The following is a 26,726-nucleotide window of genomic DNA, read 5'->3' on the forward strand; positions in this document are numbered from 1 at the left end:
TTCAGCTGGTGTGTCTCAAGAATGTTTAAAACACACCATACCTGACTCTCAGGATGCTGACCTCTTTTCCCTTAGACTATCATATTAAAAAAATGACAACATCCAACATAACAACAGCTATCTGGTGTGAACGAATCAAAATTATACCTCTTTTTTTGGTCAGATCATCAGCAAAAATGTATTTTTGGGAGTGCTGCAGAATTTTAGTGATTAGTTTATGCGTGTGTGTCATGCGATGAAATAGTCGAAAATCTCTGTGCGGTGGTGTTAACGAGGAGGCAGACCTCAGACCTAAGTCCATGTTCTCGGGGACTTTGGGTTAGAAGTCGGGGTGTGTGGGTGCTCAGAAACTGCCAGGATGAGCACTGGTTACTGCTCCCCCCGCGGCCCCGATCTTATCCCCAGCCTCCTAGGCTGAAGCGCTTGATCACTGCCCCAAGACCCGCTGGGCTGCGACGCTGGGGTTCGTTTCGTCTTTTGACTTAGTGCACTCGAGCCCTGTTGCTCCGGGAGGTAGAACGCCACCTGTGACTGAAGTGACCTTGTCACCGAGCTACCAGGTTGTCCTTCCACAGGCTCCCTGGTCACTCCCAGTTGCATCTTGTTTTTGTGCCGTTAGGGTCCAGATACATATACAGTCTTTTCATAATTAATGGTGAGGCTGAGAATTCCTCCTCCTCTCCTATACCTCGGAAATGCCATCAACCAGAGGCCCATTGGTATTGGTCCTCAAAAAGCAGCAACGTGGAATGCTCCAGCACTTCAGACCACCTGGTTCAAGTTCACTCACCAGTCACCGGTCGTGTGTCTGTGGGGAAGTCATTTAACTTCCCCGTTACCAGTTTCTTCATCAGTAAATGATCCTCATAAGATCGTCATGATGATTACTTTTGATAAACACGCCCAGCTGCTAAGAAGTGCTTTGTACACAGTAAATGCTCCCTTTCAGCTGTTCTAACCATTGTCAAACATGGAGGCAGCTTAAATCCATTTCCTTTCCCAGAGAGTAAAAAATGCACCTGTAAGGTTATACACCGGGGCACAGCCTGGATGCACCAGGATCCAGTTAAAAGATAGCCTTGGCTTTGCACTTAGGAGGAAGTTCTCCTGATGATTCTTCATCATAGCCGCGGGTATTCCAGCAGAGGTGGTCGCCCCCCCCAGAGCTGCCGAACGAACGAGGGGCCCCGGGGGAAAGGTCAGGGGAGTGTCGCCTGCAGGGATGACTGCTGCCTCCTGTTACCTCCCACAGATTCTCTTCCCAAGTCAGTTTCTTCCCCATCTTCCTATTGGGCTGTCCTACTTCCTGGTATCTAATGAGACAACCACCTCCTCCCCACCCACACCCCGAAAAAGGAATCAAAAAATGTTTTTATTTACAAACTTCCCCCCTCCATCCCGGGGAGCATTTCAGTTCCTATGAACTGGGCTCCTGACGTGTCTGTGCATGTCCCGAGGACTCAGTCTGTGGTGCACCGTGACCCTTACCTGTGCCCTGGCCCCCAAGCTGAAGTGTCTTGCCTGTGTGTTCATTAAATTTAGATGTTTGGCTCTCTTTGCTGAGCCGTGATGGTCTCCCTCTTTATTTTTTCTTCTCTCCAGTATGTCATTGCTCAATCACAGCTGTGACCCCAACTGTACGGTTGTGTTCAACGGGCCCCACCTCCTACTGCGTGCTGTCCGAGACATTGAAGCCGGAGAGGAGGTAAGGAACCTGCAGCCCCCCTCCTTTCCCGTCAAAGACCCTTGCAGTGTGACCCATCCCTAAAACCATTGAAAAGCTAAGGGACAGCTTCTCATTATCCTTCTTCTAGGCAGAAACCATGTAACACCTCAACTCTGCGACCAACTCACCTGTTGTTACTTCTCCCAGATTATAGATGGGCTGACTTTTTCTTAAAAGCACCATCTTCCTGGACGCTGACAGTCCCTACCATATGCATGTGAGGGACAGGCATGTGTGGGACAGTGTATGTGTTTTGCACGTGGGACAGTTCACTGGCCTCTCTCATTCCTGCAGCTGGTCGTCATCCTCCCTGGGATGAGAGTCAGTGGCCTACTGACTGCTGAGGCCACTGAGCACATTTTGGTGGCGACCTGTTTTTAACCCTTTCATTAAGAAAGCAAACAAGCTTTAGGGTGTCGTCAGGTCCTCATAAACCTACCAGCATATCTGGGCACTTGTTCAAGCAGAGGCAGGAAGGGAATACAGGACAGGGGACATGACCACCCACAGTGCATTGGCCTTGGCCCTTGGCAATGGTCAGACTGCCAAGCCAGCCTCTGATGAGCGACCTTCTCAGAGGTCCAAGGTCTGCAGACCGGCTGCCGACCTGAGCCTGCACGGGATTTGCACGATCACTACCCCGAATTCTGGGTTATAGATGCTTAGGCTTCATAGAATCCAGTTTCCTCCTGCCTTCCAATTTACTAAAGTGGATATTTATTGCAAGGGAAGCGGTATCATAAGATTTTATTGCATTTATGCGGCATTCAGCCAATAAAACCTAAACTCAGAGGTACCATATTTTATGTAGACAAGGATTTGGCCGAGATAAGACTGCCTCCAAACTGATTTTCAACTGAATGAGCTGTCGCCTATATGGGCACTTACTGAATTGCCAGTTTTCAGGACTAGGTACACGGGATGTCTGTCAACAGTCTGGGGAACTGAGATTTTTTGTTCTGGGGCCATACCTGACGGAGTTCAGGGCAGGTAAGAGACGGAGCTGAGAGATGGTGCTGATGTTGATAATCATGATTCTGATGTGATGAGGATGATAGCATTGTTTCAGGAAAAGTTAAAAAAGCACAGGTTACTTGATAAGCAAACAGAAAACCTATTAGAAATGGTTGGAATTTTCAGAAACAGCAGAGAGATTTCCTGACGCCTTGTTTTGTAGGCGCAGCTGCCGGCCACCCGCCCCGGTGGGTTCCCATGTAGCTGCAAACGCTCCTTGTCTTCTGGGGCTCATTTCGCTTTTCCACGCCCTTCTCTTTCCCTCCCTGGAGCGCCGGGCAAGCCCTTCCTCTGGCCTAACACAGGGTGGCTCTCCCCAGCGTCATGCTCCGCAGCACCGTTGTTTTCCCCTGAAGTTCTTGTGAAAGCAGCTTCTCAGCAAAGAGAAGGTTCTCCCGAGTCCTTCACAGACAAGCAGGTTCAGCACATGTTTTCTGCGCCGCTGTATGTCCCGGTGCGTGACGCTTTCTCCACTCCCTGTGCCCGCCTGAGGGTACCCTTTAAGCCCCCCTCAAACACATCTCTTCCGGAAAGCTTTTCCCAGTTTCCCAAATTAAAGAGAGCTCTTTCCCTCTGAGTGCTAGTGGTTATTACTGTTTATTGGCGTTCACTCTGGCTCTTTCCATGATATCTTTATTCAGCCACAAGCTTCATGGGGACAGGTAATGGGTGTCTCACTTTTGTTTGGCCTTCCATTCCGAGCACTGCGCCTTGTCCCCAGGGGTCATTAGGAACTCCTTGATGACTTGACTTTCTGTCAAACGGAGCATACCAGAGAGACCGGCGGTGCCTCTCATTGGGGGCAACACTGACCTTCCTTCTGATGGAACACCTGTTGATTGTGGGGGTCTGTTGTGTCATTGAACTGGGGTCCCCTGCTCAGTCAGTGCCCAGAGCCACCCCGAACACCTAAAATCCATCCTGTACATTTCAAACCACTCCCTTGGGGCAGAGGTAGGGGAAAAGGAGAACCAGGAGAAAAGGCATTAGGAGATTGGTTAAGAGGCAGACGTCTTCCTTTCTATTGTGCAAATGTTTGCTTTAGTTAAATTGGCTAGGGAAGTAGATTTAGTGTATTCGAGTCAACCTGCAGGACGAGCAAGTCCTGAGTGAACTGAGGTGGGAAGAAGGGGCATTGACTGGCCAAGGCACAGGGATACGGTGCACCCTGGCATCGAGAGTGTGGTTTCAGAGATGTAACAGTGCAGCAAATCCCGACAGATTGTGGGGTGTATGGAGAAGCACTGGGCCCAGGAGGGCAGGCAGAAAATGAGCAGGGAGGCCCTTGGCAGCCCTTATCCCACGGGCAGCAGGAGACCCTCAGAAATCTTCCTAGGGAGGAGGACACGGCTGGATGCTGGATGCGGGCTTTAGGCAGATCTCAAACCCATTTAGAAAATAAAGGGAGACTGCAGACAGCAGGGGGCCCTCGAGCTGCCGCACAGTCCTGTTGTTGGCCCCAAGCAGTCCCAGGATGGCGGGGAGGCCGTGAGAGTCTGTCCGTTGGGTTTAAAGGAATAACTGGGTTCCTGCTGCCTGCCTCTGCCCGGCACAGTCACGCGTGCGTTCTGGCCCTCGTGATGAAGTGTTGGGTGAGTAGAGCGTGTTTCTCTAGTGTGGCACGTCCCAGATTTGTTGGCCTCACGCTGGGCACACTGTCATCACCCAACAACTACTGCCAGTTGATCTGATCTGGCGGCAGGGGTCGATGACGTAGGGCCGTCGGGCCGGACTGAGAAGTAGGGTGTTAGAGTTAACCCAGGAGGGAGCACAGGTCGGCTCACCTCCCCGTCTGGCCGCATGTAAGGAAACCGAGGACCGGAGAGCCTGGCAAAGGAAGAAAGGGGTGGATACCGCCCCAAACCTGTTAAGGGGCTGTTTTGGAAAGTGGGCGAGGGAATCGGGTATTTGGAATTTGGGATATAGTGTTGTTCTCTGTGAACAGGAGGCGCTTGCCCGACAGGCCTTGCAGCCCTGGCTTCAGAGCACGAAACAAGAGAAAGATTTAGGGACTTAGCGAGGGGTCGTGGTCTCTACGGAGGGAGCCCAGTTGTCACAGACACTGCTTAGCATGGGCTCGAGTGTTTTAGATATAGTGGTGCTGGGGTGGCTCCTGAAGAAGGGGTCCCCCTTCTTCAGCTTTCCCCTGCCCCCACAGCCCCGAGAAGCACAGGAAGCAACTGTGTTACTGTAAGAAGAGTCACAGGCTCGAGTCAGAGATGTGAGCGCTAGTCCCAGGTGGATCCAAGCCCGTTGCTGGCTTGCACCGTCCCATGCTGCCTGTCCAGGCGGGCGCCAGCCCCTAGCAGAGGCTCAGTAATGCCCCGTCTGCATCTCCAAGGGCAGGAACCCTTGCTTCTGCATGTGGAACAGCGTGTTGTAGGTGGTGAATGTGTGAGAAGCTATGAAGAGCCAACCAGCCAGATGAGCCTGTACCGTCTGTCACCAGGCTCCCGTCCCCTGGTGGTGGCCGAGGAAGACTTGACAGCTCTGGCCGGCAAGACCATGCCTGCTTCCCCGCTGGCTGCCTTGGGGAGGCCCTCCGAAGCTGTGTCCACTGTCCGAGAGGATGGCCGTCCTGCCAGGCCACACACTCAGACGTGCACCATAGTGCGTCGTAGCTCTGAGGTGCCCTCCCCCAACCTGAGAAGAACCACACGTGGAGTTTGTTGCCTTAGAGGGTTGCTGTCATCTCCCGAGGTGGCTAATCCCACCCTCCTCCTCACCTCCAGTACCCCTAACTTCTCCCACCACATAGGCCCCAGAATTATGTTCTCCATGTAAAAGCACATAGGGAATTAATTTATGCCGTATGTCACAAGCTGATAGATGTTGCAGAACCGGGGGAACTGGGCAGTTATTTTGAATGGGGTGGTCAGGTTAGACCGCAGTGGGAAAGTGAGAGGGGACTGAAACTCAGTGATGAGGGAGACCCCCATGGTAGAAGTTGGGGCAGAGGGCATAGGACCAGCCGGCCTCGGGGCGGCGTGTGAAGACAGGCAGAGGCCGGGGGTTGGAGTGGGGAGGAGAGAGAGGGTCAGAGCTGCAACAGGCTGGACTTTGTGAACCTCTGCTCCCCTCACTACCTGTTAGGAAGGACAGATTCCCCCCGCCCCAATTTATTGCACACTGATGTTTTTGTAAAGTCTGATGAAAATTACTCGAAAAATGAAATTTTAAAAAACGAAGAATGTGAAGAAAGCCTCATGTTTTATTATGAGAAGCACAGAAAATTGCTGAACAGAGTTTGTAAATGCCATTTCTTGACTCAATCCTCGGTAGACCCGTGGCATCCTGGACCTGCGGTTGGCCCGGAGGCACGGTTTGCGCTATGGGGTTTCATTGAACGGATTGGCCTTTAAGCAAAGGGGGAGCTGTTGGAGCGCTTGAGCAGCGGAAAGATATGCCCCAACTTCTGTTTTCCAAGCACCCCTCAGAAGATGGGGTGTAGGGGCCCAGGGAGAAGCAGGGAGACCCGCCGCCAGACTTGCGTTTCACAGGCAGTGAGTGGGTGTTGTGGCTCTGCCCAGACCGGTAGCATTGGAAAGAGCAGGAAGTGGTTGGTTCCGGAAGTTTGTTTAAGTTGAGCCCCCAGAATTTCCTGGTGGGTTGGATGGAGGATGAAGATGAATTACTGTCACCTAAGACTGGCAAGGCTCCAACTGAGATGCAGCAGGTTGGGGGAAATCAGGAGTTCGATTTTGTGTGTTTTTGAATCAGACTTTAAGCATCTAGGAGACCTAGTCACGTGAGAAATGTATGATCATCATGAACTGAAAACCTGTACCGGGAAGTGGGCTCTTGGGGCTTGAGGGGACCCTGAGATGTCCCTGGAGTGCACCTTCTCACCTGTGACCTCTCACCATCCAAACCAAATACAGTGGTCACTGTACTCGAAAGGGTCCAAGGAAGTCCATTTAAGAGCCTCCATCAGTGACCGCATCCTGACATTACATTCTCCCTATTTGGGAAATTTTCCACTTCGTTTTTCAATCTGGTCACAAGTAAGACGACAGTCAGCTAATTGCAAAGACACCAGATCTGCTTGACCGTGAACCCACGAGGCGGCTCTAGGGCTGATTAGCACGTAGGAGCAGCCTGGCCGCATCACCTGCCACCCATCTGATCACCAGCATCACTTTGGCTTCTCTGATTACCAGCGATGATGAATTCATCAACCAAACCTAAGTGATACCGAGCGTATAACAGCTTTTGATATTTCAGTGTCCAGTGAATAAAAAAAGATAAGGTGTAAAAGCAGGGTAGAGGGGAATGAAGAGGGGAAATAGAACAACTGTAATGGCATAATTAATAAAATATATATTTTTAAAAAGTGTCTCAAATTAATGAGCTCAGTTTAAAATAAATATATGTGCTCACCATGTAACAGGTCAGAAGGTGTTGCAAGAAAAATTCCACATGTGATTCTTTGGAGACACTATGAATAGTGTCTCCTTGCTCACACTTTTGGGCGTGTGATAAAAACAGGTTTTACTTTAATAATTAGCAATAATAAGTGTTTGTTAAAGACAGTGACCACAACAGCCCTGTGGCCCCTTGTCTCTCTGGCCTCCACAGCTCACTATCTGCTACCTGGACCTGCTGATGACCAGCGAGGACCGCCGGAAGCACCTGAGGGGTCAGTACTGCTTCGACTGCGACTGTGTCCGATGCCAAACCCAGGACAAGGTGAGTTGGGGGGAACCGGCTCGAAGATAACTTCCCAGTGATCCTTCAGAGAACCCCGCTTTTATTTCATTGGTCCAAAAGCACGTGACCCTTATCACCACCCAAGCAATAAGAGGTTCCATCTCGGGTAAGGATCCATGGAGCTCAGAGTCTGGAGGGAATGTGGGCATCAACCATGTCAAACCCAGACCTCTTGACCAAATCTAATGCACCTTCCTCTGTCTCACAGCTTCCTGTCACCGTGGAAGGGGAGAGGTGGCTGGTTTCACTGCAGGAGAGAGGCCCATGAGCTCATCCTAATGATATAGGAGTCAGTGAACTTGATCGATTTTTTATAAAAAAGAAGTTTTAGAAGTCAGTGAAATGGGAAAAGTTCAGTCCACGGCTCACAGCTTCCGAGATTCCCTCTGCTTTAGCGTTAGCCTTTTGCTCCTCGAAAGCCTAACAGGAAGTGCAGGGGCCCAGGCTGACCCGAGCGTGTAGGAAGCAGCTGGCTCCCCAGCCTTGTTCTTCCTGGGGACGGAAAGGCTTTGCGATCTAGTGCCTCACGTGATGCCTGTAGGGAAGACCCTCCAACATTTCTCGAATGAGTGCGTGTACGCTATTAAAATTGGGGTCATGTTCACTTTTTGTTTACGGTTCTAGTTGACATGGCTACAATAGTATGTTAGCAAAGGGCTCGGCTGCAAATAACAGGTAACAGACTCCAGTAGGTGTGGTGTGTTTGTCTCAAGAGTCACGGAGAATCTATGGCCCTGAGACAGGAGTGACTTCTCAGCGATCTCATCCCAGTTCCAGAATCCTCTGTTGTGCCTGCAGCCACCCCTATTATGTGCCTCTTGTCCCCAGGGCCCCCGGATGGCTGCTTTCCCCAGCACCCACTCAGCTCTAGATCCAGAGAAAAAAGAGGTTTATTACCTTTGTATTAAAGCAAAGAACAAAGGGAAGCCCTGCTAGGGATTTCCACCTGCATCTTACTGTTCAGAACTGTCTCATATAATGACAGGGGCAGGGTGGGAAAGGAAAGTGCATTTTCGCCTTCAGCCGTTGTGCGAGAGGAAGACAGGGCAGAACGAGGTTGAGCGTGGTTTTCGGTCGCCATCTGCAGCATCTCCCAAGTTCGCTGAGACCATCTCTTCCCTCGTTGAGCTCACAGTTTGTTGAATATGGTGTTAGGATGCTACAGAGAAAGAGAGTTAACAGGGGTGTGTGGGGAGTGTGTTTACAGCCCTATTGTCTCACCCTGTACACTGTGTGTGTGTATGTATGTAATACATTCAGCCATAAAAAACAAGGGAAGCCTGCCATTTGCTAGGACATGGGTGGACCCCGAGGGCGTTATGCTAAGCGACGTGAATCAGAGAAAGACAAACTCGGCCTGTGACACAGGCGGCTTGGGCGGGATGGTCTGAAGGTCCCCTGCAGCGCGATGATCTCGTGTTTCTCTGAAAGGGTTCCTTGTGGACGTGAGCAGTGTGTGTATTTCGATGAGAATGTAAACTCGATTTCAATTAGTTCATCAGTTATATTTTTAGGTCTCTATATGACAATTTTATTCTGTTTAGCAATATAAATATCCCTTTCAAAATCTCTGTGCTATTGATTGGCTTTGAAAAAAAATAAGTAAATTCAGCTTAGTGCATTCCCAAAAGATCATATATTCAAACTTCAGTCAAAAATAAATTTACTTCAGTTCCTGCATTCTGAGTTCTCAGGCCTATTTTTCTGCTTTTCCTGGAAACTAGAAAATCCACCTGGACAGGCTCTGACGTCACACGCTGTTGACTGTGTGCCCCCGTGGCCACAGGTCCGGCGTCCCACAGTATCACGTCTCAGGACTTCCAGTGGTGGGCCTCGTGTTCATGTGTGGAGTTGCTGGTCGTTTGTCAGCAGCAGCAGCTTATTGTGGGGAAGGAATAAAATTTGCCTTCTAAGGAGGTTTTAGATGATGTGCCTTCGGCTGTGACCTGCCCAGGTCAACAACAAGGAAGGCAGTGGGAGCAGACGAAATGGACTGTTTCCGTAAGTTGTGGGGAGAACCGAGCTCGCTTCCTTGGGTGTCACGTGTCTTGTTGTTTTTAAAAAAAGGCATATTTACTTGCCATGACATTTTTTCTTTCTTAAAGCCTGTTACATTTGATCCTTCTTATAAAATAGTGGCCACCGATTCACTCGTAGCTCTGACCCCTCACTCCCAGGTGGAAATAGCCCCTGGTCGGTCACCCAGCCTTCAGTTCTGCCCCTTCCTGCATCTTGCAGACTGTTTTATAACATTTTCTTAAGTACGCTGTTTCTGTGGCAGGTTTACAGCGTTTGTCGTTATCTGTAGTCTTCAGGATGAACTCCATGCTCTTCCCTTGGTGTTCAGCATCTTGCAGAGTGATAACCCCACGATCGTTCTGTTCAGTACCTTTGTTTCTTTTCTCTTTTGTTGTTTTTCTTTTCTCCTCATCACTTGTCTCTTATTTTTCAACTTGTTTTTACCTAATTATACCCTTTTTTTGCCCAAAAGATTCTGCGGCAGCTATAGGCTCACCTGTACACACATTCACACGCACGCATGGGGTGGTCAAAAGGAGGTTTGCGGTCGTCCACACGGGAAAAAAAATTACCTAAAAGTTAAATTGTAAATATGGATACGAAGTCAGGACAACAATCATAATAAGACAAGTAATACAAATCAGTAATACAGTAATAAATAATAAAAGAATAAACTTTCAAATACTCAGTGTAACCCTGCTTTTGCCCATACCTGCGTAATTCAACAGCAATAAATTTTATAACGATTTGTGAAATAAGAGTGCCAAGAAATGCAATGAAAGTAGGTTAGTACCCAGAACGCATGCCACGGGACTGCATGTACAAGGAAGAAGTGCAAAATGTGCTCTAAATTTCCCAGCAGCCCAACCTGCAAAGCTCACTTCACAGTCTGTGTGTGAGGTCTGCGGGCGAAGTGCAGCTTGTCCCACGCTGAGGCCCCCACAGCGGACCCGCCGAGACCGAATGGCCACAGTTCCTGTCAGCACCACAGCCATTTACATCGCTCATCTTCTATAATTTTTATAATTCTTCAGTGTGGCTGCTTGACATATGCTCAAATGATAACTTTAGGAAGTAATTAAAAGGGTAGAAAAACAGGTGATCAAGGTTCTTATGGCTCCGATGCTTTGCTTCATTGCAAGAATAAAACCTAGACTAAACAGAAGTAAGCAGGGCTGCCTGTCCATCGTGATCTGTCATTCATGTTAATTTCTCGCAGTATTAAAATGTTTTATTATAATTTTTGTTAAGGGGGTCCATGTATACAGCTCGAAAAGTCAAAAGTACTAGAACCCAGTGGAAAACTAATCAGCACCCATTCCTTCTGCCCCTGCCCTTGTGCTGCTGCCCCATCCGGCTCCACATTTTTGCCATGTTTTCCCACAAAGCAAACCCCTTTAAATTGCGCCCTAGGGAAGTTTTTCACTATTGAGTTGGTTTAGTGACGATTTTTTTTTTAATTTCTAGGATTTTCAATTCACTTTTCCACCCTGTCTCTGGGCTTATGTTTTATTTTGACCCATTTCTGTTCCCTAACTTCTTATTCACTGCTGACGCATGCCACTTGGTGCTTTGTGCATTTTTTCAGCATCCTAACCCCGCTTGCTTTAAGTCTTGGTCCGTCAGTTTGACCCTATTGAAGTCGTGTTCTGATTGTTGTTTTTTGTTGGTTATCTTCCTTAGCATTGCATTTCGCTTACATGTTTTAGACTTTGGGAGAGCAGGCTCATTTTTTTAGCTCCTTTTGGTTTTGTTTCTTTCCCCCTCAGTGTGCTCCACCCTGCCCCTGCCCCGTCTGGAACTTGCCTCTCCCGGGCCCCTCATGGCCCCGGTTTCTGAAACGGTGTCTGGAGCATTGCAGTGATGTGGATGCTGTTTCAGATCCCGTGACAGAGGCGATGGGTGTCTTGGCCCCGGCTCCCTAATAATCTTTAGCCCAAGGGAACAGGTCATGAGCCCTTTATCTTTAGCTTTTTTAAAAATAACCAAGGGAGCCTCACCTTCCCCCAGCTTTAAGTTGTGAAGCTGACTGTACTCACCTCTCTAAGGTGAAGCATTTTTATTCCATTTTAGTTCCTGAGACTGAATTCCTACCCACTTCTGGGCCTGAGGTCCTAGTTCTGCTTCGCATTTCTGTTTTGTTTTTGGTCCAGGGAGATGTTTATCCTGGTTTTTGACCCCATAAAGCTATTTTTGGTTTCTCTTTTAATAATTTACTTACCGTTGCTTCGGGTTTGGAGTGGAGGGGAGCACCTCAGAGTCTGAATTGACAGCGTCTTGACTGGAAGTCTGTAGTTTGCTTGCCAAGTGCACAGGTAAGAACTCAGGTCCTTGGAAGCAAAGGAAAATGTGAGGCTAAACAATGATCTCATCCTCCCAAGCACTTCCAGGCACTTGCGCCCCTTTTTCCCCGGGGCCTGCCTGTGGGCAGCGCAGGGCTGTGTATCTTCTGTTATCACAGGGCCTTCTAAGGGGGGCGTGGTGTGGAGTCACTCAAAACCCAGTTTCATCAGTGGCTCCACGGGGCTGGGGGGGAGGGGGAAGCCCTAACATGCTTCTCCTTCCCTGATCCCCCAGTTCCAAGTGTCCACTTCGTCCTCTCTTCTGCTGCTGAAACAGAGCAGGGTCAGTTACTATCTTTGTAATTATTTCAGCTGCTTTCCCGAAATCCCCTTTTGTAACACGGAATTCCCTTTCTTGGGTCCCTTCTGAGGCCCTCCCCGACATCTGGGAGCCAGGGAACCTTGAGGCAGGCCTGTGCCCTGCAAATAAAGGGCTTGGGCCGGCCCTGCGTGAGGACCGCCTCGGCCCCTGCACGCACCGTGCCTCCATCAGGCTGGCCCTGCACTTGGGGGCAGGAGGCAGGATTGAGCCAAAGGAAAACACGATAATTGTCTGAAGAAGAAATAACAGAACATTCCAGTTAAACCTGCTGTCAAAGGACCGAGAGTTCTCTGCCCAAGAAAAAGTTTTTATGGTAACTTGAGTCTATCTGAAATACGAGCAATTCCGTAAAGGTCATTAGTAAACCAAGATGTTTTTCCTGCCTCCTTCCTCTACTTCGTTAAATTAATTGCAAGCAGAAATGCTTCGCGGTGGGACGGCGAGCCCAGCCAGCTCTGAATCGTTCTGCATGTCGAGTTGGAACAGTCTCCGCAGAACGTGTTTCCTGTTTCTGGAGGTTTCATCGTAACTGAATTACCTTATCTTCAGGAAGATTAGGAAGATTTGGCAGGGGATGGAAGAAGTGTGTGTGTGTGTGTGTGTGTGTGTGTGTGAAAGAGAGAGAGAGAGAGGTGAGTTTTCAAGCAGTCGAAAGCCAGCGTTGCTGCGTCTTACCTATGTCTTGCTTCTCCAAACAACCAGAAGGAGGGTTTTCCCTGGAGAGAAGGCAGCGCTGGCTGTCATGAGTGTTAACGTGAGGAGAGGAATTTATTGACTTCATAACCACATGATCCCGTCCGCAGTGTTACCATTAAGTGCCAGGATAGGCTTCGGGGCATGGCACCATGGGCCACAAAGTGGGCCGGGGAGAGAACAGTGGAACTGTTGTGCTCATGCTGGAACCTGCTGCTCACTCCGTCACAGCTTGGAGGCCTGGGCAGGGCCTTCTCCCCGGGGAGCGGGCGTCCCTGCACCCCACTCCTCTCCCCATGGCTGTGCTGTGTCCCAAAGTCCACCCCAGGGTGAGAGGAGCGCCTCTCCGCAGTGCGTGGTGACACGAATTTCATCTCACAACCTTTCTGTTCTTGCCCCCAAATTGTTTTCTTCTGACGTTTGGTCTACAAGCAGCTCTGGCTCAGGGAGCGGTGTCGGTAACAGCAGGTCCTGGAACACGGACGTGTGTTTGGTCATGTGCAGGGCACAGTTCCGAGCTCAGTGCATGGCGCACAGCAGTCAGGAAGGGTCGCAGACAGAGGGGCTCTCAGTCCCGGAGGATGCGAGGCCCTGCTAAGGCTCTGGGGGCCCTGACTGCGCTGGGTGCTGTGCTGGGTGCTCTGCCGAGTGACGCACACACTTCGTCTCACTGCATGTCCACCTCCCCGTGGGGTGCTGGTGGCTCGTATTCCCATGTGGCAGGTGTGGTCACTTGGGCTTTCAACATACGTACTTTTCCTACCGTATTTAAATGTTGGAGTAGAATTTGCTTACAGCACAACTTACCCATTTTAGTATGTAGTTCCATGAGTTTTGACAAATGCATGCAGTCCACAACCAGCGCCACCACCAAGACATAGAACAGTCCTGTCAGCCCCCAGATTCCCTCCTACTCTTTGTAGCCAAGTCCTACCCCCACTTCCAGCTCCCACTAGCCCTAGTCTGCCTTCTGTCACCACAGCTTTGCCTTTTCCAGGACGGTCTCGTAAAGTGTTCCAAAGAGCCATGTCTTCCTTCGCTCGGGGCAATGCACTAGCTATTCAGCTACGACCTTTTTACACGTGTTTATAAGTGTGTGATCTCAGGATTTGGTTCTTTCATGTCACCAAGCAGCATCCTGTTACCTTTCTGCCCCCAGTTTGTCTATTCACCAGCTGAAGGACTTCCACATTCATTCCCAGTTTTCGGTGGGTTTCGGTAAAGCCACCATAAGCGCCTACACACAGGTTTCGGTGTGAACGTACATTCTCAGTTCCTTTGGGTAAGAACCTAGGAGTAGGGGGCTTGCTGGGCTGTGTGGGTCAGTGTTTTGATACTGTGTCTGGCAAGAAATGGTTGCCAGACCCAAGAGAATGAAGACTTCTGTTCTCTGTTTTCTATCCGAAGTTTTATAGTTTCAGGTTTTACACTGAGATCTTTGATCTATTTTGAGATTTTTGCATATGGTACGAGGTTAATTGTTTGCATGTGAGTGTCCCATTATTCTGGGACCATTTGTTCACTCAGCATCTCACCGAGGGCAGTAGGCTGTTATTGGAAGAGCACAGAACTAGATGTGGGTTCTTGTCCTGGAGCATCTCTGGGTAACATTGGTGCCTCTAGCCAGAGAGATCAAATCCCAGTGGTGAGTGGCAGACAGTGATACGGGGTCAAGAGCGCAGCCTGGGGTCAGCTAGTCCTGGTTCTGCTGCTGCCAGCCATTTCACACGGGCAAGTTTCCCTGCCTTAGCCTGAGTTCCCTCTTTAGAAGATGAGAATAACCTCTACCTGGCAACGCTGCTTTGAGGGTCAGTGGATGATGTGAGGCTACCTTGGGAAGCGGTAGACACTCAATGAGCCATTTCTGTTATTGAATGGTTTGTGGAAATGACCTACGTGGAAGGTTCCAGGGGTGACAGCAGCTTCGGTGCCCATCGTCTGCTGACCGGGGTCCCTGAATCGCTCACATAATCTCGATGGCCTTTAAGTCTTCCTGCCCCAACTTTCAGGATCGCTGCTGCCCTCCCCGTTTTTGTCCTCAGGCCTCCTCTGTGCTTCGGTGGTCCCTGTGTCGGGGTCGTCAGAGCGTTTCACTCTTGCTTTCTCCTTGACATACTCCCTCCCTAGCCTGGCCTCCCGAGACGTGAGCTGACCTCTGTCCAGACTGGGGGGGGTGTGCGACAGCTCCTTGTCCTGTTCACTCCTGCAGCGCCCGACACTGCTCACACTAAGGGGTGTATGGGGGTGCTGCACATGGGGATGCGGGGTGGGGCGTGCTAGGGAGGGGCGTCAGGCTGATGAGACAGTGGAGACAACGTGTGGCACTGCCCGGTGTGAGCCAGGTCGCCTCTGCCCTACCCCCAGGGTCCCCAGTCAGAGGCGGTGCCATCCTGGGCTCTTTCTCAGGTTCTCTCCCGAATGAGATGCTGCCTCTTTCAGGGTTTGGCACATACGGGAACTGTTCACACCCGGTGAGCAGGACCACACTTGGAATCTTTTGCTCCCAGTGAAACGGAAAGAATGAAACAGCTTGGGACAGATGCCGGACAAGGCTTCCTCAACCATTCATTCCTTACCCCCCTCGGCTCAGGGAGGGCTACCCACACTTCCTCAGCCCCGAGTCTGAACACAGGCCTCTGTGTGGTCACAGCCGCTTCGGGGCTCCGCGTTGGGTGCAGGCCCGTGCCCCCTGCGGTGGGAGGGCGCAGCCGAGGGCTCACCCGAGGCCTGCAGCTGGCCCTGTGGTGACAACAGGAAGGATGTCCCCGACATCAGGAGTGGGCAGGTGGGATGTTCTAATACTTTAATTATCTGACTCTGGGTAGACATTAAGGGCACATGGTGTCATTCAGAAATAACTTTCATTTATTTTACTTGGGAAACACATTTCCCCCTTATCTGTTTGCTGGGCTCAGCAGTGAACTCAAAGGCTCACACTGTCGTTCTCCAGCACTTGGCCCAAAGCCTTAAAATAGGACATGCTGGACTTCACAAAACTTGGGGTGCCCACGGATCGCTGCCCCCCAAACTCCCACTAGCGCTTCATTGTTGGAATATGGGAACATGCAAACCAAACAGTGAATTTCATACTACCAATTGGGGTCCAGCCATAGTCGGCCCCCTGCAGTTGCCTCCTGGCAGGGGTGAAGCTGGGGAACGAGCAGTTGGTGAGGACCGAGAGGATCCATAATGCAGCTCAGTGGCTGGGTGCGGGGAAGGAACCCCCCCAGTGTGGTTCCACCTTGATAGTCCCATGCTCTGAACTGTAGCTTTTGGGCGCCAGGGAAATATGGCAGGTCATCACCTGCATTTCTCCACGTTTTCCCCAAAACCTGCTGAAACGATGGTCAGGTTGGACTTTCCCCGCCTGGTGTGGATTGCAGACCCTCGAGGGCAAACTTCTTTCTTATACCCATAAACCAATGACACAGAGACTCAGTGTAGGTTGGAAGGGGTCCATGGGGTTTGAATAGGCTGAAGAAACATCAGGCATCTGGTTTGATCCTTCACTTCATAGAGAGGATGAATGGTTTGTCCCCTCACTCACATTGGAGTGTCAGGACCCGAAAATCCAGGTGTCCAAATTCCGGTCAATGCTCTTTTGATGAGGCACCTGGGTGTGGGGGCAAAGGGAAGAGGTCAAGGCAAAAGAGAAAATTGTTTTAGAAGTTCCCTCTTTGACTCTTTTTCCTTAAAGATCACTTTTATTTGTTTATTCCTCATTTTCAAGTGCTTAATAGATTATCCAATTTCTGAATCCCTTTGAATAATAGAACTACAGAAATAAAACCAGAAAATGCATACCTGTTTTAGACTGGTTTTACCATTGGATAATTTAGGAGATTTTAATTATAATGTTTGTTCAGGACCCTGGGCTAACATCTGCTTCCCTTCGGGAGGGGGAGATGAGGTCGGTATAGGAAGAAGAGACTGAACTAGGAGCTGCTGCAGCCCCCAGGAGCCCTGAGTCACCCCCAGTGAGTGCTGTGATCCGAGTGGGTCCTTTTGGCCCCAGGGGGTTGGCTCATGCTGGCCCCCTGCCCTTACGGGGACCTTACTTTCCTTTGTGCTTATTCCTCATCCCTGATTCCCATGGGCCTCCAGTCCTTCGGCAGTCCTGCTGGAGTCTTCCCTCCCTCCCTCCCTCCCTCCCTCGCTCCCTCCCTCCCTCCCTCCCTCCCGTCCCTCCCCTCCCTCCCTCCCTCCCGTCCCTCCCCTCCCTCCCCTCCCTTCCTTCTTTCCTCAAGTATTTAGTGAGTCGAGGCTCCCAATAATTCAGTGATGGAATCCTAGGAGGAAAATGGCTTACTTAGATGTGAGTGTGGAGATGGACACCAGAGACACAGTCCAGTTCAGCGTGACAGTTACCTTCATGGAAGGAAGGCTGTTGGGAGTGCAGTGGGGGCCAAGGAGGAAAAGTGTCTCCCTGGTCAGTGAGGGAAGACTTCACGGAGGAGGCGGCATCCGCCCTGAGATGTAAAGGCCGTCTGCGTGGGGGTTGTCATTGGGATGGGTTCAGAGGGAGTGTTTCGGACTGGGGCCACACCCTGTGAAAGGTCCCTGAGCTTCCGAGGCTGTAGCGTGCCCGGGGACTGCGTGTACTGGAAATAGTTCCGCATTCCCGGGGGGGTGGGGAGCCCCTGAAAAGGTGAGGGTCGGCTTTTGACCAGCAACAGCCAGAGAGACCAAGTGGCACGCGCAGAAAGTAAAGTCAGAAACTATTCCACAGAGAAGGAGAATCAGAAATTTTGGAACAAGCCGAGATGTTAGCATGGTTCTCATTGCACCCGAGAACTGCTTGTGTGTGTCTGTGCTGGTGGCCTCCCCCCGCCTCCACTTTGAAGGAGACGCGATTGGGTCCAATTAGTACCTGGGGATACGGCATATGGTTCGTTTCAAATACTCATCTGCTTACTGGCGGTGTCTGGGTGCTTCCATTAAAGATTAGAAGGTTCGCCATTTGCTCTGAGTATCTGTTGCCCAGGCGAGGGTATGGATATTCTCCAAATGAACTGCGCTGCTCGGTAGTTAGAAGGTGGTGTTGCTTCATTCACAGGCGTCAGCAGCTCTTCTGTCTTCTTTTCTTCCCACCGTGACTGCCAAGTCGTTTTCAGACCCCGAGAACTCTAAAAAGTAATGAGTGGGGTGGGCTTTCTCCGTCTCTCATTTCGGTGTGTAAATTGGAGTCCTAGAATTATTTGAGCATTGAAATGCTTTCCTGTCTATAAAATTAAAATTGAAAAGCTGCAGCTAAAGGCCCATAAAGAGTTGTCTCCACATTTGTCATTAACCCCCCCCACCCAATGGGTTTACTTACCCTTAATTTAGAACCATCTTGCTAGTTTCAGAGTTTAGTCAATCTTGTCATGCTAATTTCTTTCTTTATTGTGCGTCTTAAAATGGAACACATAAAGTAGCAGCCAATTAATAAATTAGGTTTTCTACAATCGAAATAAGAACACGTTAATTATTTCTAAATAATTAGGCGGCATTCAACGTGGGGAGTTCCTCACAGGAGTAACACACGCAGCCTCAGAAAATGAGGAAAATTGCCCGCGGTTGGCATTGTATCAATGAATCTCTACTTTTTATAACTGCTTCCTGTTATGAATGCCGTCCATTAAAATAATTGTAAAAATTCATGAATACTAACCTCCTTAATTCCTTTTAGCACAACAAAGACGCAGCGTAGTGTTCCTCCTCCTGAGCTTTTGTTGGGAAGCTGGAGTCAAGAATGTCCAGCAGCCCCGGGCGGAGGAGAAGCTCTCACATACCCAGAGAAGGACCGAGGAATAATAAGCCTCCTAAGCAGGGAAAGTGAAGGGAACGGGACCTCCGACGGGAAGGGGCCGGGGTACTGAATCCAGGCAGGGCAGCCGCACTCGTTGGTCCTCACGGAGCTCAGGTACACGCACTTCAACCGCAGGCGTGTGGACCCGAGGTGCTGGTCTTCGGGACTTTTTCTTGTACAGACTTGGTGGCGTTGCTGGGCGGGGTGTCTTTAAGAACAAAGCCTTTCCCGTCTGTCTGACCTGTGCGTTCCCAGGGAGCTTCCTTGTTCTCTGCCCCCGAGTCCGGATCTGTCCTCGGATTAAATTAGATACTTTGGGGTTAAAAGAAATCCACACGTTTTGCCACAAAAGGAAATAAAAACCTTTTATCCTATAAAATTATATTTTAAAAAAATTGCCCACTCTGGGTTCGAGCCATTTTTACCTTTATTTGCTGATTCCTGCGAGTGACATTTGCTGAGTGCCTGCTGTATACACAAAGGCCTAAGAAAGGCCCCTGTTATTGGAAGTCCCCTGAAGAGCAAGCCAAAAATGGGCAAAAATGAGAAAAAAGGTCTGCGCTTCAGTTCTTACAGTGCTGGGCCATCTGCGTGTTGTGACACTCCGTTGGTGCCCACGGGTGAAGGAGGCTGCGTTCGGGCAGGGGAACACGGGGGTGTCGAATGGTCAGAAAGAAGTAATTCTTCTCTCCCCCCAGGGCCTTCAGCACAAGTACCCCAAAAGAAACACATTATTATACAGGAAATAAAGGTTACTTCTTGACCCCAATTCCAATATTTGTGTTCGTTTTTGTTTGGTATTACTTTTTTTTTAAAGCAACCAAATGGCAAGGGACCTCAGAAGGGAGAGTTTAAAAATGCAGGAAAGGTGGTGGACTGTTAAGTTCTTCGCCCCAAAATAAGTGGAAAAGGGCAAAGTTATTACCGGATGCCCTGGTTTCAGGCTTTTCTTTGGATGGTTTCAAGGCTCAGACTAGGTGCTCGCATCCCGTTTATTTAGTTGCCCCTCCACCTCAGTGCCGAGACCCTGCTTTCGATGCTACATGGGTTTTCCCAAGGTAATTGAATATTACTGTGCAGTTTGAGAAAAATAAACGATTTCCATAATGTTCTTGGGTTAGTGTCTAGTTAGCAAGCACAGAGCAGAAGGGTTTTTAATATGAACCGCAGAGCTTCAAGGGATCATTGACACCCTTTTTGCACTTGTCATTTCAGGCCATAAAGACCGAGCAGGCAGGTTCAAATGTAAAGTCGCGAATGTAGTGATTTACAGGCGAGGACTGGGTGGAAGTCTCCTTCCCCAGCAGTCACAGTGCTGCCGTTGTACCAAGTAGAGAAGCGCAGCCCAGCCTTTCTGTGCAGTGTGTACTCTCGGAAACGGTTGGTTCCTTCATTGACTGAGCTTTTCATGCTGCCATGAGTTCACCTCAGTCATTTTTACCCGGGAAGAGGACTGCTCCTGCCATGTAGCCTTTCAGTGAAGTATGCTTCACTGTTGTTACCGGTGATGTCAGCGCCTGGTCGTGGAGTTTGGCAAAGAAAGAGTTCACAGCCAGGAACTCCAGCGCAAGAGGAAGTTTATTTAGCCAAGTGAAAGTGCACTGGGAGAGAGGGTTCCAGTGGGCTGCTCCGAGTGCTGCCTTGGCCTTGTAGATGGAAGGTCCCAGAAATAGACGAGGGCCAGCTGGGCTGTGTAGACTCGGGAAACAAGTTACAGAGGCAAAAGAAGGGCCCTGAGAGGCAGTTTCAGGGGTCAGCCTGGGACGAGCTGCCGCTGCCTGCTGCTCCCCTGGAGCAGCAAGTCTCATGGGGGCTCTTAGAAGAAAGAATGCAAAGAAAGAAGGTGTGGGCGTGCTCGCTCTCTCTTGTGCACGCTGGGTCTCTTGCCTTAAGGGTTTTTATCTGTTTTCTAAAGGTAGAGATTTTAGGGGTGATCTCATCAACATGAGTGTATAGGGTCAGGGCTTTGGTCTCTGATAATTGGTCAGCACTTGGTAAGGGGTCATTGGTCATTGCATCTGGTCCCGATGCCAGGCGTGATGTCACTTTCTCTGGTTTTGCTGTTTTTCTGGGCTTGATTCTGAAACACAACTGAAGTACAAATGTTATCTCTAGTTTGACCAAAACTCTGTCTCTGTGGTCAAGACTTTATTCCTAAGATTGTTTGATGTAGGTCAGAACCTCACTGTCCTGAGAGCTTAATGCTTAATAGAATGCATGGCTGTGCAAGGGAGCAGGGGCCAGGTGAGTCAGGATACCAGGTAGGCTGGTTTGAATCAGCCATCTGTCTTCGTTTCCCCATTGTACTTGCCAAGGGATTGTCCCAGCCTCTTACTCTCCTGCCTATGAGATGTACCATTTAAATTTTTATTAACGTAAACATTGTGTGTCAACAGAAGGTTGAGCATTATTAGCTGTGCAGTGTGGAGTCTCACAAAACACATACATGTCATAGAAAAGTCATTAACTTCCTCATTCTCTTGCCAACCAGATGTGTAAGTAAATAAGCTGGGACCTAAGGAGATTCCCGTGCATTTATTTATTTATCTTAAGTCACTAACTTGTTGACTCGGAGATCTCACTGCATATTTACTGAATCTTGTTTTCTTGTTTCATCTGTACATTTTCCCCTCTTCTACCTGTGGTATGAGTGGTAGGCATGTTCGACATACAAAAATCTGTGTATTTAATGTATACAACTCAATGAGATAAGAACACAACCATGAAACTGTCACTCAAAGTTATTCATTTCCTTTTGGCCTATTGTAGTAATTTAAGGTATGGATGGGCTCTTTCAGATGAGAGAAAGGTTTGATGATCAAGAGTTGAGAATCCATAAGATATACAGGGGTCTTTGTTGTTGGAAACCTGGGAACATTTAGAGCAGCTGTTTGGGGCGGCAGAGGTGAGGTTAATAAACCAAACTGGTGTGGGCCATCCAGCTTGCCAGACAGATGAGGTTAGGTCAAGACTTCATGACCGACACCAGACCGCTGTCACTTCTTTCTTTCCTCCAGTAAAACGGTAAATTCTGTAAGTATTTCTGCAGCGCCATACTCTCTTGCCTGGATGGCTGCAAAAGTATTCTCGGTGGTCTGCCCATTTCTATCCTGCTGCTCTGGAATCTAGTTTCGCACAGAGGGGGCCTCTCAGCACCTGCCCACTCACTTGGGAGGGGAGGCCCAGGTTCACGAACAAGGCCCACAGCCACTGCGTGGCGTCTCACACAGTGAGCTCAGTCTGTTCGCTGGAACATGCCAAGGTCTCTCCTGTCTTGAGACCTTTGCTCTTGGCTTCCCTCTGCCCGAACTAGCCTTCCCGTAGGGTCGTGCTTACTGGCTCTTTATCAGCCTTCAGCTTAGAGCTCGCCTCCCCAGAGGGGACATCCTTGACTACCCTATGAAAACCGGGGACCCTCTCCTTGTCCTTTTCTGTCCCCTCTTTGTCTCCATCACAGCACTAGCCATCATTGCCTGTCGTCATGTGTGTTTGCCTGCTGGCTTCCTTGTTAAGGAAGCAGGAATGACCTTATCACTCTTGTTTTCTGCTGTGCCTTCAGTACCCAGTACAGTACTTAATGTAATTATTGCAGCAGGTAACAGATTTGTGTTGCATGAGTGAATGAGTTAATAAGTGGTGTTGTTTGTCCAGCACTGAGTTAAACTCTGCACCTGCTGAGTCGCCGACATCAGAGGCTCGACAGTGTCCTCCTCCCCTGACCGCTCACTCCCCAGTCACCCTTTTCTTGACCTCTCTTAAACTGGTCCCTTCCTCTCTGCCTCTGCCCCTAAGGCCATGGCCTCGTTCAGGTTCATGTCTTCTCTTCCTGGACTCCTTGCCTTCAATCCCTCCACCTGCCTGCACGTTTTCCATGCAGATATTTGAACAATACACGATTACACTCAGAATCCCTCCATGACCCCATATTGCTCACACAGGATCAGATTCACCCTTTTATCTGGGTTCTGGCCTCATGTTGGAGCCTTGCTTTCCTTCCCTTTCCCCCCATTAGCTGTTTCATCCAGCCTTTGGTTTTTCAGTCTGTGGACATGTTCTGAAGTGGGTCCCCGAATTAGACACCCCCACACCTGAAAAAAGGCCTCTGAATAGGAAAAAGAAACCCAGCCTCCAAGCAGCCAGTAACTGCAGGCACAGGCGCGCCGTAGAGGACTGCGGGGTGCCCCCCCAACAATCACCACCCGAACCAGGGGTTTCCTCCCGTGCCCTGTGCTGTCTGTGCCCCTCTGCTTCCTCGTGCCGTGCGTCCTGCTTCTCCGCTCTCGGCTCATCCTTCCACGGCCGTCCAGCTCCAGCGTCGTCTTCTCTGCGGCACTTTCCTAAACCCTGGTGGGGCACAGGGCCTGCGTCGGCACTGCCGCGGGCACAGACCTTCTCTCCCTCCATCTCAGCAGGTTCGCATAGTCCTGCCGACCACTGGACTCCACGCCCCTCAGGGCCGGGGCCATGTCTCCCCTCTGTCTTCGGGGCTTCGGTGCCCACCAGCTCTAGTGCACGTGTGGACACAGCTGGACTTGCTCACTTTTTGTGTCTATTATAAATTGAAAGCAGAGGCCCTGGGAGGTGCCACCGCAGACTGAGAACTTGCGGCAAGTGTTCATGGCGTTAGCACAGCAGGTGACGGTATGATCTCAGGGATTAGAAGCAGGGACTGGGGCAGCAGAGACCGGGCTGCTGGTCTGTGGTCCTGGCTGTGCCTTGGAGTAACCTGCAACGCTTGTGAAAGCACAGGTACCTGCTTGCCTCGGAGAGACTCTGCCGTCACTGTCCTCGGTGGGACCTGGCCTCTGTGTGTTTAAAGGCTCTCCAGGTGACTCTGTGTATTTGCATAGCCACCATGAGAGACCCTGCCCGCAGAGAGGAGAAGCCAAGCTGGAGGAACAGTAGGTCTGAGTGTGAAGGGGAGCTGGACACTGCAGTGTCCCTAAAAGCACATTCCTGGCATGGATGTGGGGGGGACAGTGTGGGTGCGTCTGGGGTACCTGGGTGTCTGTGTAGGGTGGGAGAGGAAGTCAGCACTCTGTAGCCGCCTAGAGCGAAGTACAGCCTCTGAGATACTGAAAAAACCTGGCATATCCTGACTAGTTCAGCTTCCATTGGTGATAAAAACAGTTTTTTCTTATGTCAAGTAAACTCTCTGAAGTCCTGTGTACTACTGTACAGGGTAGGACAGACTTTCATATTTGCTTACTTGCAGAAAAAAAAAATCCTTGCCTATTTTAATGGATGATAAACCTTTACTAATACTGGAATCTTACTTTTAAGTGATGGAGAAGGTCAGGCAGTAAAGTAGGTGTGGAAGGAAAACTGCCAGGTCCGCATGCTCTTCACCCACTGAACTTGACTCAGAAAATGAACCTGGGTAAGAGGGTGAGGATGCTCTGCACCCTCTGTGCTGGCATCAGAGCACTTCCTGGGGCCAGAAGTACGCAGAGAGAGAAATGGGCCATCGTGCGTACCCTGAATGCCATCTTCGACACCCAGTTTGCTAAGCATCTCGCCAGACACCAGCACACAAGGTGGACTGACACCCGCCCCGTTAGGGGCAGATCTGAGACTGTCCGCGGCCTGGTGCGGCCACCGTGCCAGGTCCTAATAGGAGAAATGCCCACGAGCGGCCCAGGTGGCTCATGAGCCAGCACTCGGAGTGGGAGTACCTGAGTGTGTACCTGGGTGGACATTTCCAGTTCTCCCGTGATGTCCAACGTGCTCTCAGTGAAGTCTCCTGCCTCTCCTCGTACCACCTCCTCCTTCTGCAGAGTGGGGACACCTCCAGTCACCTGGTCAGGTTTACGAGGCCCCGTCAGACCTTTGTGTGAGAGGCCCTGCAAACAGCGATGTGTACTTGGTCTCTGAGATGGTTACATAGGAATGAGTGGGGTGCGGGGCGCCACAGATGGCCAGGCCTTGTGTCTGGTATTATAAAGAGGTCCCCTGGCTGCCGGCCAGGCCAGCGTTTACCAGATTGTGAAAGGCAGACTTGTGCTCTCTGTCGGTGGGGCGCCCAAGGAAGCTTGGAGCGTGTGCACCATCAGCCAACACTCACCCAACAGGGGCGGAGTTGCAAGACAGCCTCTGGGTCCTGCCGCCCCTGTGCAGGGTCCCTCGTGGGTGTGGGGTGGGGCAGAAAGAGCTGCCTCCCCATTCAGTCACCTCCCCCCGACCCCTCCCAGACCCCAGGCCGTGGAAGGAAAGGCCTCCCTGCCAGGTAGGCCCTCAGCCCATGACTGACTGTGCTCTGGAATGACCCCCCTCCCCCCGCCCGACTCCCCTCCCCCCAGCTTCCAGGAACAGAGCTCTGTGTGGGTTAGGCACAGACTACAGATGTGCTTCAGAGGAACTGGAAGAACCCTGGCTTCTCTCCACTGCAACTCCGGGCCCTGTCTTTTTGAAAATATGACTGAGCTATTAAAAAACATTCTTTTCTTCAGACCAGGACACATGCCTTTGAACTTGCTGCTTGTTTGGCTTGAGGCCCGAGCACGTCAGGGCTGCTTTACAAGGCATTCGGACGGACTGGTGACTTGGCGATGGTCGGCCCTGAGAGGCAGGGGAAGGGACGGATTCTGGTGTCACCTAAGTAACTTCCCTTGGTCCCCTGTCGCTTGCCCTTGGGGGAGCATGTCTAGACTCGGTCCCAGGACTCATGATCTGAGAGTGTCCATGTGGACCCCAGCGAAACTATCCCGCTGGCCTGGGCGCACAGATTAAATAAGCTGACGTGCCTGCTTTAGCAGAGAGACAGGTGCTTACCATGTTCTCCGGGTCTGGAATGTTGCCCACCCTACTCATTACCCGGGCCCCTGTTGGAGGGAGTGCGCGAATCAAATAGTCGTCGTCATTGAGCTCTTGGGCTGACAGAGTGCCGTCCTGGGCTGGGCGTCGTCCTCTGTGTGCTCTCTGTGCTCGCACTGGTGTATTTGGCACTTGAGAAAACTCCGCCTAAACCGGGACGGAGGCGTTTGCAGTTAGGCGCACCACCACGCATTCCAGAGTCTCTCCCCTCAGCCTTTCGGGCCCCTCCTTATGCACAGCGGACCCACGTACGCAGGTGACTGGTGGTACAGAATGCGTAGTTTCTGTCTCCGTGGCGATCTCAATCAAGTTCTCACCTGGGGAAGCTGAGGCACGGTTCACTGAGGCACGGGTGTCACGGGCGCTGGCCACCGGCAGAGCTGGGCCTGGGGCTCCGGCCCCGTGACCTGCACTTACATGGTGCTGCCTTCCCACACTCCTGCCCGCCAGGAGCATGGGGCCTCGTCGCACTCTCGTTCACCCTGTTTTGTAATGTCTCCGGAGAAAGCACGTCTGGGTTATTTATGGAAACCTTTGCCGTCACGACGTTGCCCCCTAGTCACGACCTGACCTGCCGTGTCCGCGAGAGTGTCTTCCGCTCTGTTTGCGAAGGGGAATGAAAGCAGCGGTCCCCAAAGGAGGAGACGAGAGACACGGAGGTGTGTGGGTCGGGGGCTCTGCTTTGGGTCGTCATGAAATCAAAACCCGCCCTGAAATTGCAGGGGGAGGTCGATGCATCTTAATGACGGTTGCCAGGAGACGTTTTTCCTGAGGAATCTTTGCAGTTCCCCGTCTCAAATCTCCTACCCTGTGGTGTTTCCACAATGAGATTGTCAGGACTCTGCGAGGCAGTGGGGTCACCACTGTCCAGCCACCCCAGCGGTCATCTGTACACAGTGTGAACAGAACGGGCTCGAATGTGCTTTTGCAAACGGAGTCAGTAGCCTTTGGCTCCATATAATCCCCACCTTGGACTCCCAGGAACATATCTTTCCAGTATGGGAGCCGGGTGCAAGGAAGCGTCTCCTCCTTAAATGTCACGTAATGTTTAGCTGCCTTTGTCTATCAGCCAGTCATGCTGGTATTTCCCAAAATGTTTCACTAGAAGCAGAGTCTTCGTGTGCACCCAGACACCGGTAGTTTCTCAATGGCCCCAGGTGTGTGAATGACCTGATTTGATGTAAGTCAATGGGCTTATTTCTCTTGAGAAGTCGGTCACTGGGCTAGGAACGCCCAGCACAGAGGGAGGGAAGGAGTTGAAGTTGTAGCTGGAAGAGGCCTGTGGTAGTTCTAAGT

At 50.7% G+C, this 26,726-nt stretch overlaps 1 protein-coding gene across 2 annotated transcripts in view; it reads left to right on the top strand.

The window, feature by feature from the left end:
* Positions 1 to 26,726, top strand: part of SMYD3 (SET and MYND domain containing 3) — a 460,068-nt gene that overhangs the window by 347,950 nt on the left and 85,392 nt on the right. For both annotated transcript variants that reach the window (XM_053659583.1, XM_053659584.1), the window contains 2 exons: positions 1,603 to 1,705; positions 7,319 to 7,429. In XM_053659583.1, coding sequence (XP_053515558.1) covers positions 1,603 to 1,705; positions 7,319 to 7,429 — 214 coding nt within the window. The remainder of the gene's footprint in view (positions 1 to 1,602; positions 1,706 to 7,318; positions 7,430 to 26,726) is intronic.

This window comes from Artibeus jamaicensis, unplaced genomic scaffold (assembly GCF_021234435.1).
Source record: "Artibeus jamaicensis isolate MK-2021 breed Jamaican fruit bat unplaced genomic scaffold, CSHL_Jam_final scaffold_754, whole genome shotgun sequence".
NCBI lineage: Eukaryota > Metazoa > Chordata > Mammalia > Chiroptera > Phyllostomidae > Artibeus > Artibeus jamaicensis.